Source organism: Coniosporium apollinis (genome assembly GCF_000281105.1).
Source record: "Coniosporium apollinis CBS 100218 chromosome Unknown supercont1.9, whole genome shotgun sequence".
NCBI classification, from domain to species: domain Eukaryota; kingdom Fungi; phylum Ascomycota; class Dothideomycetes; genus Coniosporium; species Coniosporium apollinis.
In genome coordinates this window covers 12,904-40,190 of record NW_006913271.1, presented here as the reverse complement: position 1 = coordinate 40,190, position 27,287 = coordinate 12,904, and the positions used below count along the sequence as shown (strand labels likewise).

General features: G+C 55.1%; 10 protein-coding genes across 10 annotated transcripts; 7 read left to right on the top strand and 3 right to left on the bottom strand.

The window, feature by feature from the left end:
- Positions 1–96: 96 nt before the first annotated feature.
- Positions 97–1,772, top strand: W97_02388 (uncharacterized protein; the record flags this gene model as incomplete). Its single annotated transcript, XM_007780288.1, has 5 exons — positions 97–811; positions 861–1,146; positions 1,203–1,265; positions 1,320–1,624; positions 1,675–1,772. The coding sequence occupies 5 exons, from the start codon at positions 97–99 to the stop codon at positions 1,770–1,772; spliced, it is 1,467 nt and encodes a 488-aa protein (XP_007778478.1).
- A 382-nt stretch (positions 1,773–2,154) lies between these two features.
- On the top strand, positions 2,155–2,930 carry W97_02387 (uncharacterized protein; the record flags this gene model as incomplete). The annotated part of the gene is made up of 2 exons (XM_007780287.1): positions 2,155–2,220; positions 2,289–2,930. The coding sequence occupies 2 exons, from the start codon at positions 2,155–2,157 to the stop codon at positions 2,928–2,930; spliced, it is 708 nt and encodes a 235-aa protein (XP_007778477.1).
- Positions 2,931–3,397: 467 nt separating this feature from the next.
- On the bottom strand, positions 3,398–4,630 carry W97_02386 (uncharacterized protein; the record flags this gene model as incomplete). The annotated part of the gene is made up of 4 exons (XM_007780286.1): positions 3,398–3,529; positions 3,611–3,674; positions 3,748–4,449; positions 4,530–4,630. The coding sequence occupies 4 exons, from the start codon at positions 4,628–4,630 to the stop codon at positions 3,398–3,400; spliced, it is 999 nt and encodes a 332-aa protein (XP_007778476.1).
- A 1,257-nt stretch (positions 4,631–5,887) lies between these two features.
- Positions 5,888–7,827, top strand: W97_02385 (uncharacterized protein; the record flags this gene model as incomplete). Its single annotated transcript, XM_007780285.1, has 2 exons — positions 5,888–6,800; positions 6,851–7,827. The coding sequence occupies 2 exons, from the start codon at positions 5,888–5,890 to the stop codon at positions 7,825–7,827; spliced, it is 1,890 nt and encodes a 629-aa protein (XP_007778475.1).
- Positions 7,828–8,668: 841 nt separating this feature from the next.
- On the bottom strand, positions 8,669–9,412 carry W97_02384 (uncharacterized protein; the record flags this gene model as incomplete). Its single annotated transcript, XM_007780284.1, has 1 exon — positions 8,669–9,412. The coding sequence occupies one exon, from the start codon at positions 9,410–9,412 to the stop codon at positions 8,669–8,671; it is 744 nt and encodes a 247-aa protein (XP_007778474.1).
- A 954-nt stretch (positions 9,413–10,366) lies between these two features.
- On the top strand, positions 10,367–13,067 carry W97_02383 (uncharacterized protein; the record flags this gene model as incomplete). The annotated part of the gene is made up of 3 exons (XM_007780283.1): positions 10,367–11,091; positions 11,144–11,204; positions 11,262–13,067. 3 exons carry the CDS (start codon positions 10,367–10,369, stop codon positions 13,065–13,067), a joined length of 2,592 nt encoding a protein of 863 aa, XP_007778473.1.
- Positions 13,068–14,299: 1,232 nt separating this feature from the next.
- W97_02382 (uncharacterized protein) lies at positions 14,300–15,623 on the top strand (the record flags this gene model as incomplete). The annotated part of the gene is made up of 2 exons (XM_007780282.1): positions 14,300–15,141; positions 15,209–15,623. The coding sequence occupies 2 exons, from the start codon at positions 14,300–14,302 to the stop codon at positions 15,621–15,623; spliced, it is 1,257 nt and encodes a 418-aa protein (XP_007778472.1).
- A 291-nt stretch (positions 15,624–15,914) lies between these two features.
- W97_02381 (uncharacterized protein) lies at positions 15,915–16,260 on the bottom strand (the record flags this gene model as incomplete). Its single annotated transcript, XM_007780281.1, has 2 exons — positions 15,915–15,959; positions 16,012–16,260. 2 exons carry the CDS (start codon positions 16,258–16,260, stop codon positions 15,915–15,917), a joined length of 294 nt encoding a protein of 97 aa, XP_007778471.1.
- Positions 16,261–21,659: 5,399 nt separating this feature from the next.
- Positions 21,660–23,593, top strand: W97_02380 (uncharacterized protein; the record flags this gene model as incomplete). The annotated part of the gene is made up of 6 exons (XM_007780280.1): positions 21,660–21,926; positions 21,990–22,064; positions 22,126–22,698; positions 22,756–22,881; positions 22,933–23,259; positions 23,309–23,593. 6 exons carry the CDS (start codon positions 21,660–21,662, stop codon positions 23,591–23,593), a joined length of 1,653 nt encoding a protein of 550 aa, XP_007778470.1.
- A 1,058-nt stretch (positions 23,594–24,651) lies between these two features.
- On the top strand, positions 24,652–27,179 carry W97_02379 (uncharacterized protein; the record flags this gene model as incomplete). The annotated part of the gene is made up of 2 exons (XM_007780279.1): positions 24,652–25,930; positions 25,981–27,179. 2 exons carry the CDS (start codon positions 24,652–24,654, stop codon positions 27,177–27,179), a joined length of 2,478 nt encoding a protein of 825 aa, XP_007778469.1.
- Between the last annotated feature and the right edge of the window lie 108 nt (positions 27,180–27,287).

Here is a 27,287-nt window from a genome sequence, read left to right as displayed (position 1 = left end):
CACAGCTAGGGAGCGCCGGCGATGCGGCTTTTTATATCCCAATTTACACCGTGAGATTTCTTGCGATACAATGTATATTCATGCTGACGGCCCTAGATGACGGTGACCATTGCTTTCATGGTTTGCGGCGCGAACTCCGATTTATTCGGGCGACGATGGTTCATCATCGGCGGCAACGTGTTGCTGTTCATCGGCTTCATAGTAGGCGGCACGGCCAAATCCAACAATGCCCTGATTTCCGCGTGCGCACTCATCGGATTCGGCGCCGGTAACGCCCAGCTGGCCGCCTTTGCCCTGCCAGAGCTCCTACCAAACAAGTGGAGGCATTCAGCTATTGTACTCGCTGACATCGGAGTCTATTTCGCCGTCGTTGTTGGTCCGGTTGCCGGCCGCTTCTCGATCCAGCATGGCGAAGCCTGGAGATGGCTTTTTTATGCGCCAGCGATTGCGGTAGCATTTTCGTTCGTTGGCCTCTACCTGTATTACTTTCCGCCAGCGCATCCACGCGGTCTGCCAACGGACGAGGCTCTCCACCAGCTTGACTATGGCGGCGCCATCCTTTTCATCGTCTCGGTCACTCTCATTTTGACCGGCATCGTCTACACCACCACTCTGGGAGGCTCAAGTCCACGTGTCATCGGCACGCTCGTTCCTGGCTTCGTGCTGCTAGTCGTCTTTGCGCTTTACGAGACGTTCGCCCCCCTGAAGCAGCCGCTGACGCCGACCCATGTCTTCACCCGTGGCAATGGGAGGGAGCTTACTGCACCGTTCATCGTTGGTTTTGTGGTCACGATGTTTTATTATGCAATTGGTGCGTGTGATAGGCCCGCATCTTTGGCCCGTTACTAACAAACCCATAGCGGTCATATACCCCACGCAGATAGCGGTCTTTTTCACAAACGAGACGACCGACTTCCGATACGCGGTCATCTTGACCCTTCCGCAGAATCTGGGCTTGACGTTTGGAGCGGTGCTCTTGACGCTGTTCGGCAGCAAGATCGGACACTGGAAATGGACGTTGACGGGCAGTGTTACTGTTATGGTGGTTTTTGGCGCGCTGTTGGCGCTCGGTACGCCGGAGAGGAAGGGCCTGATGATTGCCTTTGTGTTTCTCGCGGAGATAGGCTTTGGTTGGGCGCAGTATCTGTGAGTGCCCCTCTAAGTGTGAAGTAGCTGAGTCGCGAAGAGACTGACACCGCCAGATCTATTGCCTTCATTCAGTTTGGTGTGCCGCAGGTGGAGTTAGGGATTTCTGGTGGTCTTGCGTGAGTATATGTCAACCCCAAGATTGTCCGATCAGGATATTGATGGAGCTTCAGCGGTGTGGCGCGTTTCGCAGGCGGCGCAGTAGCGATCTCAGTCTACTCGACGATCTTGAGCAATGTGCAATCGAGTGAAGCGGCAAGGATCGTCCCAGCTGCGGCGATTGCTGCGGGCCTTCCAGCGTCATCAGTGTCCGCCTTGCTGGCAGCACTACCGCTCGGTTCGAAAGCTCTGGCACAGGTTCCGGGCATCACCACGGAGATCATCATGGCCGCAGGAGCAGCTTTCCAGCAGAGTTTTGTTGTCGGGCTCCGCACGACAGCTCTTTCATCACTGTCTTTCGGCATTGTGGGAATCATTGGTGAGTCTCTCCACTCCATGAAGTTGTGGAACTGGGCTGACGTGGAGCAGCGTGCCTCTTTTGCAACGATATAGGCGAGAAGATGAACGACAAGATTGAGATTTTCCTGGAGAATGACGTAAATGCGGATAAGAACGAGTTCCACTAGAGTAGAACTGCTCTTCGGAGGTTAGTTGTTGGAGCATTGGGACTCCCTGTGCGGATATCTCCGCGTGTGTTTTCAGATCAGATACCCTTTGTTTGTGACTTGCATCGGCCTCACACATGTTCTCTATAAGCGCTCCCGTGCAGATACGTGTCTTGTGCTTCACCAACAGTTCCCCCGCCTAGAATCCAACAACACCTCGGTAAACGGAAGAGCTTTTGCGAGGAAGGATCAGGCTGGAGCAGGCCATATGGGCGTATATAACTGGATCATATGCACACAACGCGCATAATCTCGAGCTAACATATGAACTCTTGACCCCTTCAGCGATAAAACCAAGTTTCCGTAACACTGAAACCATCACATCATCTCCCCCTCCGCCAACATGATGCTGACAGACGACTTCTACCTCTTCGCAAACGTGAACTTTGTGCCCGACAGATACGACGAGGTAGCCCTCCTAACCCCCCTCTCTTTCCCCTATCCCTCCGCTCACCCAACTAACCGCCTCTCCCACAGTGGCAAACCGCCTACGACGCCCTCGCAACCCACGTCTTTGCCGCCGAACCAACAACAAAGACATACTACTTCGGCATCCCGCTCGACTACGCGCACGACCTGAGCGCCACGACCTCGATGCTCGCCTTCGAGGTCTACGGCAAACGAGAAGACCTGTATGAGACGCATTTCCACAGCGCGGCGATGAAGGAGTTCTTGCAGAAGATTCCGGCCACGATGACGACGGGGCTGGACTTGAGGCACTATCGGTGTGTTGGGGGTTTTCTGGATGGTGCGGGGAGTGAGATGGGGGAAGGGAAGGAAGGGGGAATGGGGGAGTGTGGGATCATGTGTGACACGAGGATTGTGTGTAAAGATGGTGCGGCGAGGGAGGGGGTGAGTGGGAAGTTGAGGAGATTGGCGGGGGAGGTGGAGAGATTGGCCGAGGCGGAGGACTCGGGCGTGTTCACGTTCATGGTCTTTGATAGCTTGGATGATGAAACGGGGGTGAGAATGTTTGCGAGGTTTAGGTGCAGAGATGATATGGAAAGGCATCTGAGGAGGAAGGAGGTGCTGGACTTTTGGCTGGGGAGTAAAGAGCAAGTAGCGACTATGGAGAGTCGGGGGTACCTGCCCAACGAGAAGGGTTGGCTGCATAGGTGAGGAGTTACTTGCAAGGTGTGCACGAAGGAATGGTTCGATGTCGGTATGTCTTCCATGTCCATGTGGTGCAACCTGAAACATCGCATTTTGAGCGTTGGCTTGGTGTCGTGCTCTTGATAATGGATCGTCCGGCCCGGTCAATAACGCTGAAGGCAAAGTGCAGTTTTCGCCGCACTGTACGAATGCGCTTACATTAGAAGTTTAGCTACTTGATGAAGCCGGAAAGCTACTTGAGAAATCGATGAACGGTGAGGGTAGTCTTGCGAACGGTACACGAGCTGACAGACCGAAGTGTTCCTGGGCCCATTTCTCGCGGAGAGCAGTAGGTTCGGCAGCAGTTGGAGATATTGTGGAGGTAAAATCTGGATTAGGCTTCCGTGAACCTCTATGGGAAATATGCCTTGTTTCCACGGTACTGGCTTGTGCTCACGGAGGAGCATCTAAGTTCGACATACTGCTTCATCATCTCACGCAGTCGCGTTCCAGTCCACCAGAGCGTCCTCGCCTAGCTTCTGCTTGATGAGACGGGTGCTGAGATCCCACAGCGCTGCGCCGAGATTGGGGTCGGAAGCTTGTGAAGACTCCTTGCCTGGCGTGCCCTACATAGCAAGTCAGTACCAACTAAAAGTAGCAAAACATCTTTCCGGATTGGTAGAGTAAAGCTCATATGGTTTACCTACCGGATCGTTGAAGTAATGGCCGTTCATGTTCTTCTCCTCAATCTCTGGAGCGGTTGCGGCCCACCTAGCAAGAGATGGAAGTGTTAGAGAAATCTACCAGCGCCTCGAAGCGCAAGGGTTGCATGCGTAATACTTACAAGGCGCTGTATGAACCTTGCTCAGGGTTGCGACCGACGAACAACATGGCTGCCGTAAGGAGCTTGCCCGTGATGCCCGGGTAGGCATCCTTCCACTGCTGCTGCATGGCAGTATTCACCGCACCCGGATGTACTGACAGCGCATAGATGTGATCCCCGTTCGGCTCTATGACCTTCTTCACCAAACCGTACTTGGCTCCCAGGATCATTGCCAGCTTGGTTCTGGCATACAGCTGCGTGCCATCTATGTCCGGGTTGTTCAGCTCCTCGAGACTCCCGAAATGGACGTTCGACGGCGCCATCCTGTGCACTTCGCTCGCCTCGAATATGACCCTCGGTGCAGGCGTGTTGGGCATCTTGCTGGTCTTCCTCAGCAGCGGCCAGAGCTGGTTGCAGACGTAGAAGTGGCCGAGCCAGTTGACGCCGAAGTGACGATCGATGCCGTCCGCGTCTTCTCCGTACTGGTTGGTGTTTATGCCAGCTGATAGAATCAAAAGATCCAAGCGCTCCTCGCTCTCGCGAATCTTGCTGAAAACTTCCCTGACTTCGGCGAGGTTGCCCATGTCGCAGTGCTTCCATTCGACCTGGGCGTCTGCCTTCTCGCTCTTGATCTTGTTGATGGCGTCGTCGCCTTGTTCTTCCTTGCGGTTCACCATGATGACGCGAGCGCCGGCGAGGGCGAAGGCCCGGCTTACTTCGAAGCTGCATTCATGGAATCTCGTCAGCGATCTCTTGATACATCCTAGACGTAGATATCATAGCTGTAAGAGAGCAGCGCTCACCCAATGCCCAAGGCGCCTCCCGTCACAAGCGCAACACGGCCATTGAGATCATGTACTTCCACCTTTGTGGGTCCAATCACCTTGCCTAGAACGGACTGCATGTTGAAGAAGACTGGTAGATTCTAGTGTTTGCTGAATGTGACTTGTTATCAACTGCAATGAGTTATTGAAGAGGGAGATGGAGAGAGCGAGTAGAGCTGCACAATCTCACTGCAGAACTTTTGAAAGTAAACAAGGTGAGATCCGTATCTCAAGCTTCTGCCGGATGCTGACGCGGACGTGACATCATGGGCCGGTCGACATGAACAACCTATCCACCAGACTGGAAGCGTCCTCGGTCTGCAGAATGCAGTCACCTCTCGCAGGGGATAGCCCATGGTTTGACAGGGTATCTCAGCGTTGGCTCTATCAACTGGATGTGAGCATTATCCAGTGGCTCTTCGCCGTTGTCAACCAGAATCCCACGACTGGGGATGCGACATTTGTTACTGATAACCCGAGATTCAAGAATCCCATGTTGGACCCTGAACCCCTCGGCTTAGAGCCTAAGGCAGCAAAGTTACGGTGGTCGGCTAAACAAATTACCCGTTCCGTATCTCAACCTCGCTCTTGCAAGCCAGATGATCTCGTGAGAACATTCCCACTGCAAAGCCGCCGACTTGAGCTGCAGCTCCGCGGCAAGCGTTAAATTCAATGCTGCAACAACTCGTCCGTAGAAGGTGCCCAGGTGGTCATTAATCCGTAGCAGCCTACTACCATGCCTGGGAGTAGCACGACGACAAGCTGTGCAATGTCATTTGCATGTATCGGTGTGGAAGTGCTGTGACTCTTGCAGTTTCCATGTGCGGGTTCTTTCCGGAGAGCAGAGCAGCTGGTGATGTCGGACCGGTTGCCACAGCTCCGTTAGGGACATTGGATCTTGAGATCATAAGCTCAGCGCGTGTGCCGGCTTTAAGTGAGCGAAACTGGAGGAATGGCTGCAAGAATTGATGTCCGTAGACGATCTGAGTGAAACTTCGATGCCCTATGCGTCTCTGCCTACTGACGAGCAGCTTCTCCGTTTCTCTGTTCGAGTCGACGGACTTGACCTCCTCGCTTCACTGCGCAACTTTCTCAAAGATCTTATCGACTGTCGGAATTGGCAATTTCATCAGATTACTTCCAGTGTGCCTTGTTGTGATAAGACCCTCTTTCCTAATCTAGCCCGGCCCGACCATGATGTAAATTCTTTCACGGCGGTCAGCATTTCTCTCTCACTCACCAACAACGTCCGGCTAACGCCATCTAAAACATCCAGCCTCCAACCTCGTTTGCCGTACCATACACCTTCGTTTCCGTCTCAAGAGACCCCTCTCGCAATGGCAGAAAAGCCAGATATGTCTTCCTTCTGGAAGAATGCCATAACAGAGCTCATCAACGACGTGTCTGCCCGACATCCGCCAGACACGGTCGCCTCCGAAGAGTCACTGTCCGCCTTGTCCGCAGCCGTGAGAGAGTTGACTGCTGATAGCTTGATTTTTAGACCCACTCTGCCTGCCGCCGTCGCGTCGCCGGAGAAAGCGCGTCTCGCTGCTCGTGGGCAGGTGCAAATCTCAGCTCGCGAGGACACTCCAGTCGCTGCTTCTGAGAACACGCTAGTCGCTGTTGGCGGGGACGCTCCAGCCACTGCGCCCACAAACACACCAGTCGCTCCTCATGAGCACGCGCCTGCCGCTGTTCCCACGAGAGGCCCTCTTACTGCTCCTGAGAGAGTGCCTGTCGTTGCCTCTGGTAAGGCTCTTACCCTTCCTTCAGCACCCTGGTCTGGCAGACCGTTGTTGTCGGGCGCGCAGCTACAATCTCAGTTCAACATGCTTCACCGTACTTCCGGAGAGACGTCAGCAGCGCAACAGGTACGAAACAAGCGCCCGTTAGAACATGGCTCCACACAGACTGCAGGATTTGAACAACACCAGAAGAAGACCTGTATCAAAGAAGAGTCCGACTCCGACGATGATTCTGAAGATGGGGAGATGTCGCTTTTGAAGCAATCAGGTCCTGCTCTTGCACATCGAACAAGAAAGCCAAGAGTGACCTTCATGAACATACGCTCTATGCAGCTTCCAGCTGCAATTCACAACGTCAAGCCGTCGAAGCTGTTTGTTCATGCAACCCGCAAGAAGGAAGACGGCCAGCTGGGAGTCAACCCGGCTAGCAAGCACCTTGTTTGGTCCATCCCTCCAGCCGGTTCCCTCCCAACGAAGGTGTACAACATCAAGCTGCTCCCAAATAGTATGTCTCCGCCTGATTGCGTTCGGTCGGTCTGCTGACTACTTTTACAGCCAATGTCCAGTGGAAGCGTACACCAAACCGCGCTCGCCTCGAGCTGAGAGCGCCGCTAGCGAGCGTGTGTGACAATGTAAAAGGGCGGAAGGGCCAGAAAGGCCATGGTCAGTTGGAGAAGTGGACTTTCTGGATTTGGCTGGACGAGCGGGAGGGATGTAGCGCCGAGGAGAAGGCCAAGAACAGGCCTCTTGTGAAGCACAATCAGCAGAAGGTTCTTGTCCTGCTGCGCGCGATCCTGGATACCATCGATGGTGCGGCAGACCGGCCTACTGGTCCGACTACGGCAGTCATCAATCATCGTCGCCCGGCGACAGGCGGACACCCAGGCACAGCCGCCAACAAAGTTGCTGTTGCACATCGCCGCGGCGGGGCGCCGTCTCCTAGCAGCATGGGATCCTCTACTCCCCATGAGGCTATTGGCGGCCCTGCATTCGCCGCGGACGATGTGCTCTCACAGTTCAGTCCAGACTATCTCGCCGGATATCTTGCCGGACAACGCAGTACTGAGTATCCGACGGGCCCCCTCGTACCGAATGTGGAGGCTTTCGGGGCGGAGGCCCCCAGTGTCTTAGCTCAGCATGGCATGGGAAGCATGGGAAGTATCATTGCGCAACAACCGTCAGGTGTTGCCTTTCCAACACCGGCGGCTTTCAGTATCATGCCAATTAAAGCCGAGACACTGGCGGCCCCGCCTTCGGGTTTTGCTGCAGACCGTGGCATGGGACGCATGGGAGACATGATGGACCAGCAGCTGCCGGGTGTCTGGGCTTCTATGCACGCGACTCCAGCTCCCATGCCATTGCCCCTCCAGCCGTTGACCGCCGCACCTTCCGGTCCTGTTGAGCCGCATGGCATGGGTCACGCTCAACGCACTGCGGGCCAGCAGCCGCTGACTGCTGACCATCCGGCGAACGCGGCTGCTGGATTCGGTCAATATACTCAGGCTCCTCCGGAGAATTGTGCTCCGTCCTAATTCAGTCAGCAGTGCTGGGCCATCCGTGTATAAAACAGATTGGAACGATTCGAGATATGGTTCTATGAACAGCAGATTGTGGTAGATGGCAATTGTCACAGGTGTGCAAGATGGAGGACTTGTGTTATGCTGGACTGGCTGACGACAAGGTGCATGCTTCACGAGCGGCTAAGAGGGTCGGATGTAACAAATGGACAGACTGCTTCAAAGTACAAAAGGTTTCTACAGCTGATGGCTTCCTACTAGACCACTATACCCCGATAGTGGCAAGTCTTGATCAATCATGGGTTCTTCAGCCTTACTTTTCTGTTTCCCTAGAACTTGGTGTCGTGCGTCAGAACGCGTCCTACGCCCTCCGTAACTTCCCTTCCAAGATCTTCTTTCTGGACCGTTCCTTATCGAAAGTGAGGCTCTTTGAGGGCTCGATCTTCGCCATCCACAAGAGCGGCAATTGATGTCCATCGACCTAACTCACTCCACAGCCAAGACAGGCTTCTCAAAAATCCTACACCAAAGTGGCACATGAAAAGGGATGAAGCTGTTGCATAGCGAGATTGGCCCCGCAATCTGTATGTAGCGAAGATTCATGAGAGTAAAGCGTGATCGCCTCGCGGACTTCACCTTGTTTTCAGGGTCAGCTCAGGCGCACAGCGATGCGTAGACAATCACTATCCAGTCTCTCGAAAACTTGAGGTAGCGGCGGATGGCCGACCGCGAAGCTCAAAGAGCATCTCCGCAGGCGCAACGCATCTACCCGAAGTCATGTGTGCATCAAGCCCGAACATCAAAAATGCGGATTAAGCTACCCTCTCCTCCGACCATCCGCAACTGTAACGCCGCATCAAACTCCAACCCCCTCCTTTCCCCCTTCCTGTCCCGCCCCCGGGCCCCCAGCTCCCAGCGCGGTAACAAACTCCCCCCACCGAAACACCTCCCCTCTCTCCCCGGCACTCCCCAACCCTCTTCCCATCATCCCCTTCCCCAGCGCCCGTCTCCCACTAAACCCCCCCACCACAGCCTCCACCTCCTGCACACTCAACGCCCTTTCCCCCTTTTCAGGCAGGGTATTCAACAGCGCATCCCGCAGCTCGCCCACATCAACCTGGCCCGAATCGTCCGTATCAAACGCCTCGAACGCGGTTCGCAGCTCCTCGGGTCTGCTGAGTCCGGCGTACAGCTCCGCGAGCTGGTGCAGGTAGGCCGCCAGGCTGATGCTCTGGTTGCTGGGAAGGTACTGGTTCAGTGTCCCCGAGGAGGCGTCGAGTCCGAGCTGCTCGAGCATCTCGGAGACGTCGGAGCGGGTCACGGCGCCGCTGGCCGAGCGGTCGAGTACGCTGAAGGATTCGCGCATTGTGTGCAGGAGGTGTGGGGGGAGTGTTGCGAGGGGGTCTGCGGAGCTGTTTCCGTTTACGGCTGATACGGCAGTATGGCGGACGGGGGCAGCGGTGGTGCTGGGCGCAACGGTGCGGATCGCGGTTTGGGACGTGTCGCTCCGGCGCGCGGAGGGGCGGACGGGGGGCTCGGTTTCGCTGCGCTGGAAGCGGGAGGAGGGGTTGGTGGGGAGTGGACGAGAGGGTGATTCCATGTCATGTGCGGGTGCTGGCGCGTCGACATTGTAGCTTGTCGCTGTTGCTGTAGATGTGCTGCTTGTCTTGCGGGTTGGCGAGGGGGGCAGTTCGAGGGTCGAGGAGGAGGTGCCGCGTCGGGCAAGCCAGGGGGCGGGGCTTCGGTTGGTGACGTCGGATAAGCTGTTGGTGGAGGAGCGGAAGGGAGATTGGAGCTTGGTGGGTGATAGTTCTGAGGGAGTCGCCGTTGGTGTGGGTTTCAGAGGCGAGGTCGCGGGCGAGTTTGCTCGGACAGTCGAGGGTGAGGCGGGCAGAGGAGATTGGGCGCGGCGGAATGGCGAGGCTCGAGGTGAGCCGACAGAGAGAGAATGTCTGTGGGTCGGGGTGGGGGTTGGAGGGAGCGACTGCGGAGAGCTGTGAGCTAGTTCTCCTTCATGCTTTCAGAGCAGATCTCGTACCATCTTGACCCGTTTGTGTTAGCGCGCTGTATGACCCAATGTTCCAACGTGCTCCAATACGCTCAAATGTGTTCAGATGGTGTGCTTTGGTGTGCTTTATAGCCGTAAGCAGAATGCTGATGGCAATGTTGTATGGAAATCGGAAAGATAAACAAACGCACGTGATGGCAGGGGCTGAGCGACGCCAAGCCGCGTGCGGACCCTGTGCGGCACCTTCCCGCCCCCAGACGATCGCCTGCAGGGGCCGGGGGGGAGTCCAACGGTGAGGTTGGTGCGGATCTCGCGTCCTACGCCTCTCTTGTAGTACACTTCTATCAATATATCCTGCATACCTAGCAACTTGTCACCAGTTGTAGCGCCTTCAATGGGCCACTCTTGACCCAATCAACCACCATTTCCTATCGATACCCTCCTTCGGTCTTTACTCTGATCTTTCGGCGCGTTGCAGCAACATACTCGGCCCCCACACCTCGGTCGCTTTCCTGCGGCTAGTAGAGCAGACCAAGCAGAACATCCATGACCTCCGCAATCGCACATCGCCCTGCTCAGCCGGGCCCACCTACTTCGAATGGTGTACACCGCAAGTCGTCCTTCTCATCCTTTCCTCCCTCGCGCACGCCGTCCACGATATCGAACAAGGCCGGCCGGCCCGGACGATCCCCGAAACCACCCACAGTCCGAGAGTCCGTAGACTCCTCCAGATCCTCAAGACAGCCGTCCCTGCGCTCCTCTGGCTCCGTAGTGCAACAGACATCGCACACACGCCATGGCGCACAGCAGCTGCGCTCCCAATACCCGGCGGACTCGGCGGAGAAACATGTCGAGTATATACTGGTCGCATCGTTCGATATCGACCGCGGCTCGGTCATGGAGCATCAGTACCCAGGACCGATTAGCGGAGATGAACATATGCTGGCGGAGCTGATGCTGCCGGACCAGGCGCATGTTAGGAGTCAGGACTGGACCATTTTCTTTTTACACAAAGATACAAGCAAAGGCGGCGCGCAAGACGAGGGAAGCCCGAAGCCAAGGAGGAATAGGGGCGCGGACAACCAACCGGATGGTGTGCTTGACTCGGAATCGAGCACATTAGTGAAAGGCGGCGGCGACGAGGAAGACGGCAGCGTGGATGGCTTATCTGAGGAAGCACCAACCGATGACGACGGTCAGGAGTTTGAGGAACCTCCGCTGGTCTATGTCTTGAACCTTGTGAACACAAAGCAGGACAATGCTGTTAAGAGGTACGGCCGCCCAAAAAGTCCCACGTCGTACTCTTATTGATCACGCACGCAGAGGCGCAGTGGTAAAGGCCATGGCCATCTGCACCCGCCACTCTTTCCTCCATATATACAAGGTACTTCTGAACCATTACCGGCTATCTATATACATGCCCTACTAACCCCCTGTTCAGCCACTTCTCCTCCTGGCCCTGGAGGAATACTTCCGAGCGCCCGTGCCGGAGACCCTCGAATCTCTTTTCAACGCTGTCAACTCCATGGACCTCTCCTTGATGCCGCGCCTCTCTCACCTCGAACGCACCATCCTCCAAGCCAGCCCTGCAAACGACATGTTCGTAGAGAAATTCGCGACCATGATCCAGCAGCGCATGGCGTCCGACGCCGCCCGCTCCTCCGCCAGCTCGACCGGTTCACCCGTCCGCCTCCCACCACCCCAAAAGCACACTGTCCCGCGCGACACCCACGAATTCGAGTCTCGTGTGACCTACAACGGCGTCCCCATCCCCATCAAAGTTCCCACCGCCGTCTCTCCTGAAACAGTCGGCGATTTCTCCCTCGTGAAGCTCATCTCCACCTTCTCCGAACCACACCGCACCTCTCCCCAGCCCTTCCCCTCGCACCCTCACCTCACGACCTCAGGCCCCTACACGCACCCCCTGATCGTCCTCCTCAACGCCCTTCTAACTCAGAAACGCATCATCTTCCTCGGGCACAACCTTCCCTCCTCCTCCGTCGCAGAAGCCGTCCTCGCCTCCTGCGCCCTCGCGTCCGGCGGCCTCCTGCGCGGCTTCACCCGCCATGCCTTCCCCTACACGGACCTGACGAAGATTGACGACCTGCTCAAGGTCCCAGGCTTCATTGCTGGCGTCACGAACCCGGCCTTCGCGCATAAACCCGAGTGGTGGGACGTCCTGTGCGACCTCACGACCGGCCGAATGAAGATCAGCCACCGCATCGAGGGCGCGGCCGTGACGGAGGGCTCGCTGTTCTTCCAGCAGGGCGGGCCGGGCGGGGTGGCGGCGGGGGTGGGGGGTGTGCAGCCTTCCAGAAGCGGGTGGGGGAGTGTGGGCGTTGACGGAGTCAACACGGGCGCTGCGAGCATGGTTGCCGCTGCTGGAATAGCGGGCCTGCATCATGGGCCGCCACCCAGTGGTGGGCCGGATGCAACGGGGGACACGGCCTTCATGGAGGCGCTGCTGAGCTCGATTGCGAACAGGCATGGGGAGGCGGCTGTGAGGAGCAAGTGGCGGGGTTGGATCCTCAAGTTCACGCGAATTGCGGCGGCGTTTGAGGAGTTGGTGTATGGGGCTAGTGCGCTGACGTCCGGGGCTGCCGACTCGGATGCAGAATCCGTGGCGGTTGAGAGGTACGACGTCAGGGGCCACGGCTATGTCTGGCCGAATGAAGAGGCGAAGATGAAAGAGCTGGCGGCGAATGCGAGCCGGATCGAGGGCTGGCGTATGACGAGGAGCTACTACTCGTTCGTGCAGGACATGGGGAGACAGTGGACGGTGAGGGGGTCGAATGAGGGCGTCGACTTTCGGCATCTGCACGATCGGCTCAGGTGTCTGAAACTGAGCCACGACCAGTCTGCTGCGGTCTACCTAGCCTTTGCGAAGGCGGTCGAGGACGTGGAAGCCGTGGATGGTGGCAGGGAAACTGTCAGCAGCCCCGCTGATGCGAAAGCGGCGGATGCCACGAATGGGGAATACGAGAGTGAAGAAGACAGGGGAGAACGATGGCGGTACGACAGGATTGCGCATCTCTTGACTGTCGTACCGGACTCCGCAGGAGGGCTGTTTTACCTTTCGCTGGGCCTGTTTCATCCCAGGCTGGATGTCAGAGTGGCGACGGTGGGGCTGTTGGAGAGCATAATGGCGCATGAAGCTGGACGGCATTTCTGGGCCAGCTTGGGGCGCTTTGCGAAGCTGGCTTTCTTCAGGGTCAAGAGGGAGGCTGAGGCTGGGGGCGGCAATTGAGCAGTGTTTAAGATATTTAACCCGCAAGATGTGGCTAAGACGAAGCTGTAAGAGTGTTGATAGCTGGTCTGCTATTTGCAGTGTATAGTTTGCTGTTTGCCGCCTGTAAGAGAGCCCTTGATAGCTGCAGCATTATCTTCAGTCACTCGATGTTTGTGGGACTCTCGAGATGAAGTCGGCCACCGTTCTGGTTATCATTCACAATAAGACCATCACCGCGTTAACCACGTCCGTCTCCAAATTTCTTCCGCGACAGGGTTGCAAGCCGCTCGGTCGTTAGGTAATATGGTAGAACCGTTCCGCTTATGGTAAGAGTACCAATCTTGAATCAAGGGCTGACCCTTGCACCAGTATCACGTGAAGAGCGAGGCAACTTTACCTTAATGCAGCTTTTCAAGGTTGTGTGACTACCGGAAGTCGACGTTGAAGTTTAGTACGGTGTAGAATGCAGCGTAGTTATATCGAGATAGTGATGAAGACTATAGCTTTAGGTAGTGAAAGCTGCATGTGTCTTTGATAAGGTGTGTAACTTACAGAAAGCAGCAGTCCAGGTACCGGTATACGTAGGTCCTTGTGCCTAGTCTACGGGAAGTCGTCCGACGATGAGGGGTTAGCGAAGCGCAGCTCGGGCTCATTCCCGGCTATCTTAGTCATTATCTGTGCGCTTCCTCGGCGCCACTTCCGCTCAGGTAGCCAAGGGTTTGGACATTGTCTCCATAAGGGTATATCCACTCGTTTTTGGAAAAGATGTTCCGGCTCTTCAGATGGCTTTTTGGGAGGGGAAGGCATTGTGTAGTATTTGCAAGGACTACCAGCTAGGAATACTTTTTCTTTGTCTAGTTAGAATGAGTCGGATCTACTGCAAAATTACCTTGGCTTTCAGAATCTCTTGGTCTATGCCTTGCCTCTCTTGCTTGGGCTGCAACGCGCCGCAGACGGTGTGGCATACGGCAATAGCTTCGGGCATCAATGCTATTCGGCCTCGAGTACCGTAGCGCTAAGGTAATGGCTCCCATGCCTGGTCTTGGTCAAAAGGTGCGGTTGAGGTTGGGTCATATTACCCAACAAGGCTATTAGATCCGTGCATGGTGGAGCCTGATCAGAATAAGCCACATCAGTAAAGATCAAAAGTCATAAAAGGGTGTGGTTACTACCACTCGCAAAGCATCTTTACCAAAACTTCGAACACAGCTACTCTTGGACTCTGCTCTATCCTCTTTCTAGAAACAGTCATGGCGACCTCAATGCTGCACTACTTGCGCTTCGGCAATAACGCCGCCTCCTCCAAGGAAGCGGCGCCAGTCAACAAGTCCCCTGTGCGTGCTTTGCCCGCGTCATGGTACACTTCTCAGGAGATGTATGAGTTCGAGCGCCGTGCTATCTTTTCTAAGAGATGGCTTTTTATCACCCATAGCTCGAGGCTTAGGGAGACCGGCGACTGGCTCCGCTACGACGTTGCGGGGTTCGACTTCATCATTACCCGTGACCGGCAGGGCGACATCAACGCATTTCATAACGTATGCAGACACCGTGCGTACCCAGTGATTGAGAAGCAGGGTCAAGGAAACGCCAAGATCTTAGCTTGTCGATATCACGGCTGGTCCTACGGGCTCAATGGCAAACTAGCTAAAGCTCCTGGATACCAAGAGTTGGATGGATTCAACAAGGAGCAAAACGGTCTCTTCCGTATCCATGTCAAGGTCGATATCAATGGCTTCATTTGGGTCAACATGGACGCGAAGGAAATACCAGAAGTCCCATGGGAGGAACACTTCAGGGACGTTGATAAGCAAGACCGATACAAACCCTACAACTTCAACGACTACGAGCTTGACCATACTTATGAGCTAGACGGCAAATGCAACTGGAAGATCCTGGCTGATAACTTCAATGAATGTTACCACTGCCCTACAACACATCCGGATATCCCTGACTTTATCAATCTTGAATCTTTTGACAGCGACGTCAAAGACGGACATATACAACACCATTGTATTTCTACACCAGAGCAGCTGGAGAAAGGTCTGAATGTCGCCAGTACCTACTACTTCCCTAATTCTTCCATGACTGTTTCGTAAGTGCCCCTAGTGTAGGATCTCAAACTGAAAGCTCTCAAATGGAAAGCTCTCTGACGCACGCAGGGCGCACTTCATTATGGTCCAAAAGTTCCTCCCTAGGGGCCCCAACGATTCCACGATGGCCTACGAAATCTACCGAAACAGAAACTCCTCTGATGCCGACTTTAGACTGATTAGTGAAATGTACGCGCGCGTTATGGCAGAAGATAAAGTCCTCTGCTATAACGCACAGAAGAATCTCGACCGGGGCGTCTTTATCAACGGCCAGCTACACCCCAAGTACGAGAAAGCGCCCCTCTTTTTCCAGAGCACAGTTCGCGAGGTCATCACGGAGCATTATAACCGTGAGAAAGTCGAAGGGCGCGAGATCTGGCCGGCGAGACGGAAGTTGCCCGGCGACGCGCAAGTGAGTGAAATGGATGAGGAGATCTGCGCGGGTATTAGCTGTGGAGCTCAGAAAGAGGTTTTGGCTTGGTGATGGTAGTCACGGATAGTATGGGGGCTTGCTATTTCCACTCACTTTTCAGCGGCTCAGCGAGGTTTTGCCATGGATCATAGCGTCTTCTTTGATTGCAGCTAGCCTTAGCATCAATTTGATTTAGATTTGCAAGTCACACGTAAACACGATACAGCTAGCGGTCGTCTTAAACGGGTAGAGTAGAATCTCCGGGAAGGCTTACTTCTCATATAACCTATTACATCTCCGATGGACCCGCAACCAAGCGTGGCTGATGCATTGGATCAATACCGCGCAGCAAGCTCTTCGGAGTTAGAGAGCTAAAAGCGTTCTGGGAATGCGGGATTGAAGGGCGATCTAAGAGGTTGTTAGCATCCGCTTAGGGCTACTATCGTAGAGGGGCACCTACCTTATAGTCGAGACCCTTTATTCCTAAATCCTTTTCAATGCCGGCGAGACGAGCATTTCCGATATTGGTGCGGTCCAAGAAGCTGAGGAGAAAGAGCAGTGCCAGGAACGGAAGCAATACCCAGTCGATCTTCCTAACTAGGCGCTTCGTGGCCTTCTCGTCGAAGCCTAGGGAGTCGGAATCGGAGAGGGACTCGAGCATATCGATGTTCTTCCTCTTTTCGTACTCTATAGCGTCGGCTTGAGCCATTTTTTGGCTATAAAAACGAATTGAGGTGGTTTAGCGAGGTGAAGAGGAGAAGTGAAGGGTAATAGCAGCGGGAGCTGGCAGGTCACCTCGAGGGGTCTGGGATGCTCACTGACAATCTGCTGGAGATTCTAATAGATGCGGACGGGCGAGGGCATATATACATACCTATCAAGTCTGTGTCCCCACATTACATGTCTAAAGCTCGAGCTAGCAACTCCAGACTGCTCTCCATAGTATTAGTGCGAGCGTGGCGGGAAATCAGATGTCAGACGAGCTGACTAAATCAGGCATTCTAGAAGCACGCAGGCGTTGTCCGGTTGAAAGGAAGCCATCGCCGTGCTCCAACCGATTTCCTTCGCGGGTACCCACATCGAATGCATGCGGCCCCCGGCTGGGCCCGGCTGTTCCACGCGCTATTCCCGTGTTCGAATTAGTTAATCTGAGTTTGTTCCTGAAAGCACAGGCTAGGATTCGCATCCTGAGTTCGAAGTATTCTCGGCGCACACACGCCGTGCCGCTTGAACGGTCGCGCCATGCTACGTAAATCATTTCTTAGACGATCGTCAACGCTTGCACCGTCGACCGACGTTTTCGCGCCCCTAAAATGGTTTTGTGCAGTAATGAATGTGCTTCCGCCAGATATGATAGTCTCCATGCGACCACTGCTTCCAACGCTTTGGCCAGCGTGGGTAGCAACAATATGGGTCGGTAAGCCTTTGCTACGGTGTAATCCCGTTTATTAGGTTTGCGAGCCGGGAGGATCTTGGCCCTTCTCATGATGGCGGTATCTTTCCTGACTAAAGTGAGGCTTGGAAGACGAGAAAAATCCACCTGCCTACAACCGGCCACAGCTCTTTCCACACGATTGTGGGGATTCCGTCGATTCCTGGTGCCTTGTACGGTTGTGCGGCCATGATCGCTTCTCTCACTTCTTGCAATAGATGGCACGGCGGTTTTCGAACTTAGCACTAGTCGTACCCAGGGCCCCACTAGGAAACTCTATGCAATCAATAGGCGACCTCACTGCAGCTAACGAAAGCGACGGTACCACGCGGACGCAGTTAGCCGGGATTTGCTCTTTGGTGGAGGTCTAAGGGTGGCATATGATGATTGCGGAGCCGAAGCGGTACAGGGAGTCGGGGTTGGCTGGTAGGGGAGGGCGGCGAGTTTGAGGGTTGCGGGAGAGGAAGCAGACTTTCTCGGGTGAAGAGATGGAGCCCGTTGTTGTATGATCTACTGGGTGGATTATTCTTAGTGAAGGGAAGATGGGTTTGCTTTAACCTGCTCACCTTCGAGACGCCCTCCTTATCATAATTATACCTTGTGAGCACCTCATGCGTACCTGAGAGGATTCCGGATAGCAGAAAGGGATTTCCGAAGAAAGTTTTGGGGGTGAGGGCGCCGAGGGGGAGCTTTTCGGCTGTGGAGAAATAGCTGGGGTTTCACGATGGTAAGATAAGCCGGCGCATGTGAAAGGCGCGAACCAAGGATGGAACCATGGCGTAAATCATAATGCGGAAGTATGTTCTGCGAAAGATGGATATAAGAATTGTATCTTGATGGTGTCGGTGGTTGTAAGGAAGAGTCACCAATGCGAGAATTCCGCCCTCCATCCGGTCGAGGCTATAGCAGCCTTTGGTCAATCGGTGCCGTGTAGGGGTCGTTCGATGTGGAACAGACCGGGGTCACAAAACTTGGAGATTCAGCCATTTCGTGGAAATTCCGTTCAGGACGGTGGAGAGTCGCAATTGAGACAAGCTTCCCCAGAATGGCAAACTCCAGCTTAAGCTTAATGCTGTACACAGTCGACTTCAGAATGACGTGAATAAAATAGAAGCCCAGGTACTGCAATACCAGGAGGGAGAGATCCATGAGAATGGCCACCGAATTAAGGGCTAGAAGCTCATACAAGATCTTGCTTCGACGACTGTCATGCTCGGGACTAAGCTTGAGCAACCTGACCGTTTCCGAGATGTAGAATCCGGAGATTAGGATCTCCTGTGCACAAAACCAGGTCAACTGTATCGGCTCCATGATGCTATATGCCTTATTCCATACTCTTGTATTCAAATAAACTGACGCAGGATACAGACTCGTTGTCGGGATAACCAGAATAATTGTGTCAATAGTAATGAGGTATCGAAGGTAGCGGAGAACTTTGAAGTTCTGTGAAACCAGATGTAATCGCGAATAAAGAACTACAGACTGGCCAGGGACCATGAAACACCAGCCGATATGGGACATCGTGACTATTAGCCATAGAGGCCCAATGCCAAAGAAATCCAGTAAAGAGCCAATGGCAGCTGGTATGACCCCAAGTGTGTTAGACAACAACAGGGACCAGAAGTAAAGACCACGGTATCGGCTAAAGGTTGACAGAACGAGGATGATAAGCTCAAGTCCGTTATACAAAGCGATGGACATGAAAACAGCCATGCTCATTCTGAGGGCCAGACTGCCACTCCTGCTACCCCCAACTAGGCGTGCCGGAGGAGACTCGAGGTTATCTGACATGATACATAAGCTAGCCTTGTCGTCATGCGAAATCGGTATGGCGAAATAGCTTTGGGAGCAAGTCGGAAAAGATAGTGAAGAGATTGTTTCGATCACGGTTCTCGTGCGGGGTTCTGAGAGGTGCCAAGGGACGATGATTAAAACGAGTTTCTTTCTACCGGAAAAATGTCGATTCTATCCTTCCCGTCGCTAGCTACCCGCTGGTACCGTTATAGTATCGTCGCCAAATTCGCCAAGCCCATACCGCCGCGGAACGCCGATCTCGACGCCTTAAAGAGGTGTTACAACAAGTTTATAGTCTCAATATCAATTCTGGAGCCCTAAAAAGGGCGGTGTGCTGAATGGGGCATTACGCTACGAGCCACTAGCCTCAAGACGCTCGGTCTCCTAGAACGAGTGAACTACCTTTTCCACTACACTACGCTAGCAGTGCTGGCCCCCAGACACGCTAGATCGCTGTTCTGCTTTCACGATTCACCATATGTCTCAACCTCCAGATACTCTTGTCAGGATTAGATGGCCCTCTTCCCGTTTCCTTTCTTGTCTGATACCGGTAGTGCCGGCATTTGCCTCCTCTCCTCTTACGCATACTTCTCTCTATCTTACTATGTTTTAGCTTCTACTGCTCTTTGTATCTTAGATCTCTTCTTTGTATTGTCGCCGCCGCTACGCGCAGATGTCCACTGGACTTTCTTGGACGGCCTAGTCATGCTTTGCGAGAGACAACAGGGATGGATGTTTGTCTTTCAGCCTAGTAGATCTCATCAATATGTGTGCGTTTCAAGCAGCTAGATGCCGATAGAACGGGCGCTTAGATTGTAAATATAGGACACTTTAAGTCATCCATGCATGAATGCGTGAGTTTACTGAACATCTTGTGTTAATTCTAGTACGATATGGTCATCATTCGCAATAATCGTGAGAATTGCGGCGGCTTTTTCAAAGCATGTGTAATATAACGGCTAGATGGAGATCCATCACAGGTTTCTTCACCGCGCGCCACAGGGTGCAATCACTGCGCAACCTGTCATGCACATGAACTTCACTCCATTCTACGTCAACCCTGTGGATGCGTGATAGCGTCATGCCCGGTGACCTCTCGCCACCTCGGGAGTCATATCAAGTCTTCGTCACTGCCCTTCTCTTCCTCAGTTAGTTCAAGCCTCATCCCCAGACTCCTTACACGATCATTCATCAGTGCTAGCTCTAGTAGTTGGGAGCGAAACCCCTCAGAACCATACGAGCATTAGAAAGATCTCAAACCATCAATCAAACTTAGCAATAACCGAAGAAATGATCTCCGACATCGAACACGGCGGGCCTGTCATACACTGTCAAGTCGGCAAAGCTCAGCGCGATGAGGACGGCCCAGCTCACAACACTCACTGCTTGCAAAGTTCCGGAGGTCAGATACACCAGCCCCGTGAAGAAGACAAGCCCCTTACAACCGCGGACCAACTTTGCGACAAGGGCGAACCGGACAGCCCGAAAGGTCCACAGGGGCCACGTGGTGGTGATCCTCTTGGGGGAGGTACGCCATTTGGTGGAGGCCGTGCGGAGTTCAGTGTCTGCGCTGGACGTCATGTTGGTGAGGCGGCGGCAAATATTCCCTCTCTGAGCACGGAAGGTCCACGGACCTGATTTTGGCGGCAGAGTGCACACGACTGCGGGCGATGGTAGGGGTCATTGAAATTTAGGTCGTGTAAGATACTCCATAAGGGCTGAGAGCTTGCTGTAAAGGCTTGAGTTTGCATTGGAACGACTAGATGAAGGTTGTCTTTACGGAATTTGGCCACACAGTTGTTGCATTACCAGTTGACGGAACATAGTATCATAAGCCCTTGCCGTGACTTGTAGAAACGCTTGAACCTCCTTGTAAGATTTGGCAGCCCCAGTCGATAATAGTTGCAAAGTAACACTGAAAGCCCTTCGACAACCTGACGGTGGATGACCCGCGTGCAGTGTCTTGACCGAACAGAGCGAAGAATACACCAGGGTAAAGGCCGGGGCCAGCTCCTGCCCGGGTTACAACATTTAGTTTGATGGAGTTACAGGTTTCTCTCCCGCTCTCCTAGTTTTTCGATTGGGAGTGCCGGAGTTTGAGATTTCTGCCATTTGGTAGCTGGAAGTTGTTTCTGGCATGGCTGGCTGGCAGTCACCAAACCAGTACCAGTATCTCTAACAGCTGCGGCTTCTCGTTTCCCCCCAGAGGGTTTTGAAACCAGAATACATGAGTGTGCTTGATCGTACCGTGCCTGGTCAAACGTGTTGACCATAAAGAGTGTCGATGCCGGCAAACCAGTGATGGAGCGTCCCTCAATCAGCTTCAGTACTTTATTTGACAGAGGGTGAAGAAGAATAGACCGTTCCTGTCGTGAAGGCGCGGGATCCGGCGTGTCGGATGAGATTTGGCCGCAAACAGGCTTGGCGAACGTCGATGGAACTTCCTTGACCAAATTGTCACTTTCCACAACACCTCACCGTAAAGAGCCTCACACGCTTGACCCGCTTGCCACACATCACCCGACATCCCATCTTCGCGTCAGTCCATCAATCGACCGTCTGCATTTCCACTTACTACACTTGTCAGCTCGGCTCTTCACTTCAACTTCCCGCTTCCGCATCTTATACGTCTTTGCCGAGCGTTGGTTTGACAGCTCTTCGACTGTGGATACCCGTCGTGCTACTGCTCTTGACCCTCATAGACCTGCCAGATACTGATGTGAGTACGCACTGTCTAAGTGCCAGTCTAGTCCGGTTGATTGACGCGCAACCTAGACGAGCCAAGCTTTGCGTAGCTTCGCATACCCACCTCTGCACCCGAGCTTCCGAAAGACCTCGAGACACGTCTAGAACCCGCACTCAAACATCATCATCTGGTAAACATGGCGACCGAGCACGGAACGATGCCGGTCAATGGCACCTTCGGGTCCCATCAGACGCAGGGTTATGGCGCCTCAGAGCACAACTATGGCGCCCACAACACCAACAATGTTACCTCCGCCAACGCAGGTTATGGTGCTGGTGCCGCTACAGCAAACGCACAGCAGTCCAGCGAGCAACCGCACGCTGAGGTTCCCAAGGACGAGGTTGGATGGTACTTCGTTGAGTCCTACTATACCACTCTCAGCAGACAGCCCGAGAAGCTATACGTGAGTCGATTTCAACCTTAGCATCTCGTAGCATGGGACCTTCCGTAATGACAGGTCTCTTAGTTGTTTTACAACAAACGCTCGCAGTTCGTCTCCGGTGACGAGGAAACCAAGCTGCCAGTCTGCATAGGTCAGAAGGTGAGTGCAACGTAACCCTGGCCCTCCGAAAGCATGCACTGACATGAGTATCATCCGGCAGGCGATCAACGAGCGCATCCGCGAACTTGATTTCCAAGATTGCAAGGTGCGCGTCACGAACGTCGATTCTCAGGGTTCTGACTCTAGCATCGTCATCCAAGTGATTGGTGAGATGTCCAACAAGTCCCAACCCCGTCGAAAGTTCGTTCAAACCTTTGTCCTTGCCGAGCAGACCAACGGATACTTCGTTCTGAACGACATCTTCCGGTATCTTAAGGAAGACGAGGAGGAGCTCGTTGAGGGTGAAGAGACACAACCAGAGCAGCCTGCAGCCACTGCCGACATCGAAGAACCAGCACCACCTGCCGAAGACCCTACACCAAAGACCCTTACGAGCTCGGAGGACACTGCTGCTCAGGGATACGACGCGGAACAAGTCGACAAGGAGCTCGAAGAGGTCATTCGGCAGGATGAGACCGCCGAGAAGGAGACCTCACCGCCCCCAGCTGCAGTAATCAACGGCACTCCTGTTCCCGAGACCGACATTGATGAAGCCGAGGAGGCACCAGTTGCTGCAACCACTGCCGAGGAATCCCAAGAGGATGCGCCAAGCACCGCTGAAGCCGCCGAAGCTGTAGCCGCTATGGACAGCCCTGTCGCTGAAGAGGTTCTCGAACCGGAAAAGCCCGAGAGCCCTAAGCCGTCACCGGTCGCTGAACCAGCCAAACCCGCGCCTGCCCCGCCAGCAGCTCAAGCTCCGCCTCCAAAGCCCGCTGCGCCGAAGACGTGGGCAAGTCTTGCCGCGTCTGCAAACCGTGTGGCGATTCCGAAAGCTCCAACCTCGAGCCTCTCCCCCGCTCAGCAGCAGCCCAAGGCAGCTCCTCCTGCCCCTGCCCCGGCCCCCGCTCAAGCGTCCGCACCGAGTGTATCGGCTTCGGAGACACCGGCCACTCCTACAGCTCCTGCGCGCGAAACATCACCAGCGACCAGTCAAGGGGACTCATCGTCTGGCTGGCAAGCTGTCGGTGGAGACAACAAGCGCCAATCACGAGCTCAGGCGCAATCAACTGTTACCGAGCAGCCGAACACCCGCGCGTATATCAAGAATGTGCACGAAGGCATCGAAGGAGAAGCCTTGAGATCTGCGCTTACTAAGTACGGCGAGCTCCGCTATCTCGACATTTCTCGACAGAGGGTAGGTCCAGCCTTATCTCGTACGCAGGATATTACTGACGATCATGCAGAGCTGTGCGTTTGTCGACTTTGCTACCCCTGCGGGTTATGAGGCCGCCATCGCCGCAAACCCGCTTGTTGTTGGGAGTGACCAGCTTATCGTCGAAGAGCGGCGCATGCGTCCCGGCCAGTACGAGCCATTCCGCGGGCGACCTGGTGGACCTCGTGGTCGCGGCGATGGTCGCGGCGGCCAAGGCCGTGGCGGCTTCAAGCAGGACGGTCCTCGCGGTGGCTTTCCGCCCCGTGGCCGTGGCAATGTCACTCCTCGCGGTCGTGGCGGTCCTCAGGCTGCATAGTCTTCTGGTACCTTCAACTATCTCCGCCGCAAGACATGACCGGACTATGCAGAGCATACGGCGGACTTGCTTACCGTTCTCCCACCGCACAGAAGCCTGCGCGACGGTTAGCGAAACGTACATGCCATGTACATGATCCCCTTCTCGTGTAATACCCGGCGACTTTCTCGACATGTATGTCACGATTGATGTCTTCCCCCCTTGCCTGTACTCTAAGTTCGAAAGTCGGTCTGCACAAAAGTGTCTAGATGTACTCTTCTCCCCGCACGGATCTATTCGCATTTGTTTGGTTTGCATAGCGAATTGGGTTTGCTTCTATTGCTTGTGTAGTCTGCAGTTTTTCTGCTCTTCGTTTGCCCGCCTCATGTTGGTTAGCCCAGGCTCTGACCGTCTGGATGCCACATAAGGTTGAGGGATCGCTTGACGTTTGCTGTTTGCAAAGCTGCTTCCTGCGTCCGAAGGTACCTGCTTGGCTTGCAACCATCCAGCATGCTTTCCGTGTAGCTTGCTTTGTGTGGAGCTTCAAGAGAGAGGGTGATAGAGCGGCAGCGGACTTGCTTATCGTGTAATCTACAATATCTTCAACTTGCATAGGCCAAATACTGATACATGCTTACAAAGACGGCGCACCCCATTCTCGTGTTGCTCGCGGTTGCCCTAAACTACGGGAGAGATGGCGAAAAGTGATGATGTTGTGCATACACACAACAACCAATCACGCAGCTTCCGGGACGCAGGGAGTTGTCACGCCGCAGCAACGACAGCCATCACTGATACTGAGCAGCCACTCCATGTCGCAGTCTATATATCTTCTGCTTGTTGCTACTCGCACATAACAAGGAACTCCAGCGCGAAGAACCCAATATCGATCCATCTTGCCACCTCCACTTGCGCGCCCGATTCAACTTCGCAACGCCCTTGCATGCCCCCGCCTCGCCGCCAGAGGGGTTTGATACACAAGCTGACCGCGCATCCTAACATCTCCGCCACCGCCATCTAGCAAACCTGGGGGCCGTCCTGGGCCTCATCACCTACGAAGCACGCCAGAGCTACGTTAGATGGGGGTCTCGAGCAAGGGCGACGCAGCGCCCTCCCGCTCCCGCAAGTCGAGCGTCGCCGACAACAGCACCACCACCCCTTCGCAGGCCTCCGCCGCGCCTACAACCTTCTTCCTACGGAGCGAGAGCGAGATGGAGCAGATGGCTGAGGCGTCGACGCTAGGACCAAAGGACAGCACGTACGGCGTCCAGAGCCTCGAGGATGCTCTCGCCCAGTCCTTTTCTCGCGCCGATGCAGCGCACGAAGACGACGATGGGGAGAAGAAGAGCAGGAGGGGCAGCAATGCGGGCAGTCACACCGGCAGCGCGACCAGCTCAGCAAAACGGCGCAGCGTCGCGGACACGGCGTGGATGGGCAAAGGCATAGCGGGCATCCATCCCCCGTCGGAGTACGGCAGTCCGAGCAGCAGACTGCGCAACATGAGTCGTTCGCCTGTTGCGGCGTACGGGAAGGACGGGAAGGACGGGAAGGACGGGAAGGGCCACACGAGGAGGAACAGCTTCGCGACGCTGTCGGAGACGCTGACGCCGCTGAATATGGAGAGCCCGATGCCGGCGTCCGAGGCGGGGGCAAGCACGCCAAAGAGCGCGAGTTTGATGAGCTTCAGGCTGAGCGATGAGGAGAGCGTGGCTAGTCAGGCGATCGCGTCTAGCGAAGAGGATGAGGAGGATGCAGAGGCAGGGCCGGATAAGGGCACGGAAGGAGATGCGAGTTTGCCGCAGCTGGTCATGCCGAGCATACAGATGCCGACACGGAGGCCATTTACGGACAGGGGCAAGAGGATGGGGAGGCTGAAGGTCATGGTTGTGGGACCAAGGGGGGTGGGCAAGACGAGCCTGATTAGGAGCATCGTGCAGGTTTGCGAGGATGTTGTGCATGTCGACCCGCTGAGCTCAACCACGCCTGTCCTTCAAGTTCCGCAATCGAAGCAGTCGAAGGCCAAGAAGGCCAAGGAGAGCGTGGAGGGTACGGCCAGCATCACAGAAATCCATGCAAGCACGAAGGCCTATCCACAATGGTGGTCAGATATGGATGAAAGCAGAGTGCTGAGGAGAAGAAAGAGTAGCTCTGGAGACGCGGTATTGGAGAGGAATCTGTGCTTCGTTGATACGCCAGGTCAGAAACCAATGGAGACCAATGACCCTGCCAGCGAACACGTGGAGTCCTTGTTTCACCGCAACATGTCCATTGTGTCAATGAGCGATGGAGATCTGTTGAGTATTCTAAGCGGCGGTGGCGGCATCCAGGTGGACGTTGTTCTCTGCGTAGTCTCGCATCGTACGTTACACATTCCCTCCGGGAAAACAGGAGGTGCTAACAGTGAACAGCAAGTCAATTAGAGGGCCCCCTCGAACACCTTCGACGACTCTCGAACTTGACTAACGTCATTCCCGTGCTCAGCAGCTCAGACGTACTGAGCTTAGTGGAGGCCGTAAACTTCAAGCTACAGATCCTCGAATCCCTCCGTGAAGCCGACATCCGACCGTTTCTATTTGGCAAAACAACAGAAGACGCCGTCGCCGCCGTGCAAGCCCAGCAGGCCGCCGCCGCCGCTTCGCCAGACGCAAGCAACACAACCGTACTGGCGATACCCTGTCCCCCATACGCCGTCTCATCAGCTCCCGACAATGAAGCCGACATGGACGCCTCTCTCATGATGTCACCTTCTTACGTCCAGCCTCTCCTACCATCCGAACTTACCGCCTTGGTGTCCCAAGTCTTCGACCCCGACAACATCGCCTGGCTCCGTCACTCAGCCGTCAAGAAGTTTCTCCGCTGGCGCTCCGCGCTGCCGCGCCCAACAGCCGACTCGATGCTGATGCACAACTTCCCCCACCACCTCGGCCCTCAGGGCCAAGCTCTAGACCTAACATCCACCACTATCCCCGCAGCCGCCGCAGCCGCCGCATCCACCTCTCCCCTCTCAACCGGCTCCTCTCCCTTCTCATCCCGGCTCCTCTCCGCCTCTCCCTCCGGCGTCCTCGTCCCGCACCGCCCCCACTCCCCCGCCTCGGCCTTCGACATGGTAACCGCAAGCTACGCGCTCGCGAAATACCGGGACCACACCCAGCGCGAAGAGCGGCTCGCGCAGGTGCGACTCGCGAAATGGGCCACGGACCTCCAGCGGAGTCTCGAGAACGAGCGGAGGCGGTACGCGGAACTGCAGCAGGGGGAGCGGAAGCGGTGGTTGCTCGAGCGCGTGGGTGATGAGGTGGCGGAGGGAAAGGCGGGGATGGGCATGCCGGCCGTGGATGTCGAATGGGCGCTCGTGAAGCATGGCGATAAGGCCGACGCATGGAAGGAGGGCGGTACGTGGCAGAGGGGTGGGGCGTTGAGGAATCCAAGGGATCCACTGGGGCTGTGTGAGTGGGGGGATGGGTTTAGGAAGAGGTGCTGGTTGCTTGTGCAGGTGCTGGGGAGCTGTGGTATCATTGGGGCGGTGGCGGTCGCGGTGGTGAGGTTGTGCGAGAGCGGTGGGGAGGGGGTTGGGTTTGAGGGCTGGTGGAAGGGGTGGGTAGGTGAGTGATGCGGAGTCGGGCAGTGCGGGGTTCTTGCGTTTTGCTGTTGGCTATGTGGAGGGTACGACTTTGGAGGATTACTCATGGTTAACATGATGCATGCAGGTGATGTCCGG